The sequence below is a fragment of the Colobus angolensis genome, unplaced genomic scaffold (genome assembly GCF_000951035.1).
Source record: "Colobus angolensis palliatus isolate OR3802 unplaced genomic scaffold, Cang.pa_1.0 Scaffold147, whole genome shotgun sequence".
In the NCBI taxonomy this organism is placed as follows: domain Eukaryota; kingdom Metazoa; phylum Chordata; class Mammalia; order Primates; family Cercopithecidae; genus Colobus; species Colobus angolensis.
In genome coordinates, this window is record NW_012114566.1 from 424,194 (window position 1) to 426,973 (window position 2,780).

General features: G+C 35.9%; 1 protein-coding gene across 2 annotated transcripts in view; it reads left to right on the top strand.

Annotated features, from left to right (window-relative positions):
- The window catches only part of HNMT (histamine N-methyltransferase), a 54,384-nt gene that overhangs the window by 39,228 nt on the left and 12,376 nt on the right, over positions 1-2,780 (top strand). For both annotated transcript variants that reach the window (XM_011935685.1, XM_011935686.1), the window contains exons 3-4: positions 958-1,065; positions 2,099-2,229. In XM_011935685.1, coding sequence (XP_011791075.1) covers positions 958-1,065; positions 2,099-2,229 — 239 coding nt within the window. The remainder of the gene's footprint in view (positions 1-957; positions 1,066-2,098; positions 2,230-2,780) is intronic.

The following is a 2,780-nucleotide window of genomic DNA, read 5'->3' on the forward strand; positions in this document are numbered from 1 at the left end:
TAATATAATTATTATATTATATTCATATAATAATATGAATAATATAAGTATGAATAAATATCTGCCTTGCTCACAGTCACCTCACCATAGCTTTCTGGAATCACCTCTTGCTTGGAGGCCCTGCCTTGCTCCATATTCTAAGAAATCCAGACTGCTAGTAGGTCCAAATACTCTCTTCTATTTTCTGTGTGTGTGTCTGTCATCTTGTCCCCTGTATCTGCAATCCCTCACTTCCCCACAGTTTCTGGGCTAACTGCCATTTATCCTGAGAGTGACAGAGTTCACGAGTGATCTTCCCCCATGAAGCACCATCACCCTGGCCTCATCTCTCGTCCTCTCCCCACATGTTCTCTTCCCCTTTCCTACCTTGATTCAACTGAGCCAGGGCTATTTCTGTGTCTGTGTCACAGATAATAGTGTTTATGAGGGGAGATATCTGACATGTTTTTCTTCTTTATTTTACCTGACTTATTTGTACCCTTTTTTAATCTGACTTTTTTTTCTTGTACTCTTCTGGCCTAGCCTACTCTACCAATTCTGAGGTGCATTTTTTTTTCATATTTTAATACCTCTGATATTGTTATGTTGTCCAGTTGATAAAATCTTAAAATTATAATTGACCGTGGCTTTTTTTCTAACTTGGTGAAACAAAAATAAGGGTCAATTTCCTTCTATAATCAACAGCATCTTTGATTTGATGAAATATAGTAATAGATGTTAAAGATCATATGAATGAATGAATGGCACTCACAGCCCTCCTTGAGTCACATTACTATGGCTACTTAGAACCTAGCTGTTCAGCATCACAGGCCTCATGGCAGGGCAGCAGTTGAACATTATTCTTTATTAATTCTAGGCTTTCCTAGTAAAGGTAGGACAAATAATAAATCAGCTAAAATTGTTTTTAATCATTTCTTGCTGGAATGATGTGACCTGTCCCATATGTTTACCTTCCAGGTGAAATTGATCTTCAAATTATCTCCAAAGTTCAGGCTCAATACCCAGGAGTTTGTATCAACAATGAAGTTGTTGAGCCAAGTGCTGAACAAATTGCCAAATACAAAGGTACCTGTAACTCCTGGTCCTCTACCCCACATCCTATCCCAAAAGACTTAACTCAAATTATTCCCTTGAATGATTAATAATATAGTTACTGTGATATACTTTTCACAAGCTTAGTGGGAGAAGAACTGAATTAGTTCTTGGCAGACATGACTAAACATCTCAAAATGTGAACAGTGAATAATAAACTCCCTTTTCTATTGACGCTTAATCCATTCCCCAGTTGTCATCAATGATTACCTTTTGATGTTTATGCTTAGACAGAGAGTCATTCATTGATCCAGAATTATTTAAACCAACCTTAAAGTGCTTATGTTTAGTGGGTTACAGTAAAAGTTTATAAACTTTTCCTGGCAAAGATCAAATAGTAAATATTTTAGACTCAGAAGGCCAATCCAGTCTCTGTCACAACTAATCAACCTGCCATGTGCCACAAAGGCACCCAAAAAAAAAGGTAAACTAACGAGCATGGCTGTGTTTGAATACAACTTTATTTGTAAACACTAAAATTTGAATTTCATATCATTTTCACATATGAAATGGCATCCTTCTTTTGTTTTTTTAAATCATTCAAAAATGTAATGACGTGAAACATGAATGGCAGTGACACAAAGTCAGGAAGTAGAACAATGTAAGTTTTTAGCTTGCAGTTCATACAAAAATAAGTAGCAGGCTAGATATAGTCCCTGGACAGTGGTTTGCCTACTCCTGAATTATGCAAACATATCATCTGTTTCCAATTCACTTTCCATTGATAAAATTCACCAGTTATTCTTCATTAATACTAAGACAATATAACCTATGTCTGCCCAGGGTTCTTGTAATTATTTCTTACTAGCTCTTTCTTTAACCTCTAATTTCATTAAATACTAGAAAAAAAAGCAGTATGAACTCTCTGGTCTCCCAGACATAAGAAAGAAAAATGTTCTTTCTATCTGTTTGTATATAACATTGATTGCATTAAAATTCTAAATGGAAATGGGTTCCACATTTGCAATTAAAATTGATGGTGTGTCACCTCTTCTCTGTATTTTAGAGCTTGTAGCCAAGACATCAAACCTTGAGAATGTAAAGTTTGCTTGGCGTAACGAGACATCTTCTGAATATCAAAGAAGAATGTTGGAGAAAAAGGAGGTTCAAAAGTGGGACTTTATTCATATGATTCAGGTAAGAATATGTATTATAAAAAGAAGACTTTTCAGATATATATATATATATAATGAATACCTACTATTCTAACTTTTAAAAGGAAAATGAAAATCTTCTGATTTCTAATTTTACAAGTGACCATGATCTGCCCAAATATAGGATAAAGATGTTTATAATACTAAGATTCTCTTTAACATTCAAAAAACCAGTTTTCTCTAATCAAAATACCTCTACAGTTATCCATGAAAAATGTTGGCTTAATTCTTATTTCTTTTTTTGAGATGGGAGTTTCGCTGTGTCACCCAGGCTGGAGTGTGGTGGCATGATCTTACCTCACTGTATCCTTAACCTCCTGAGCTTAAGCAATCCTCCCACTCCAACTTCCGGGTTAGTTGAGACCACAGGTGTGCACCACCACACCCAACTAATTTTTTTATTTTTTGTGGAGCTGCGGCCATACTATGTTGCCCAGACTGGTCTTAAAATCCTGGGCTCAAGTGATCTTCCCACCTCAACCTCCAACAGTGTTGGAATTACAGGTGTGAGCCACTGCACCCAGTCTTTTTTTT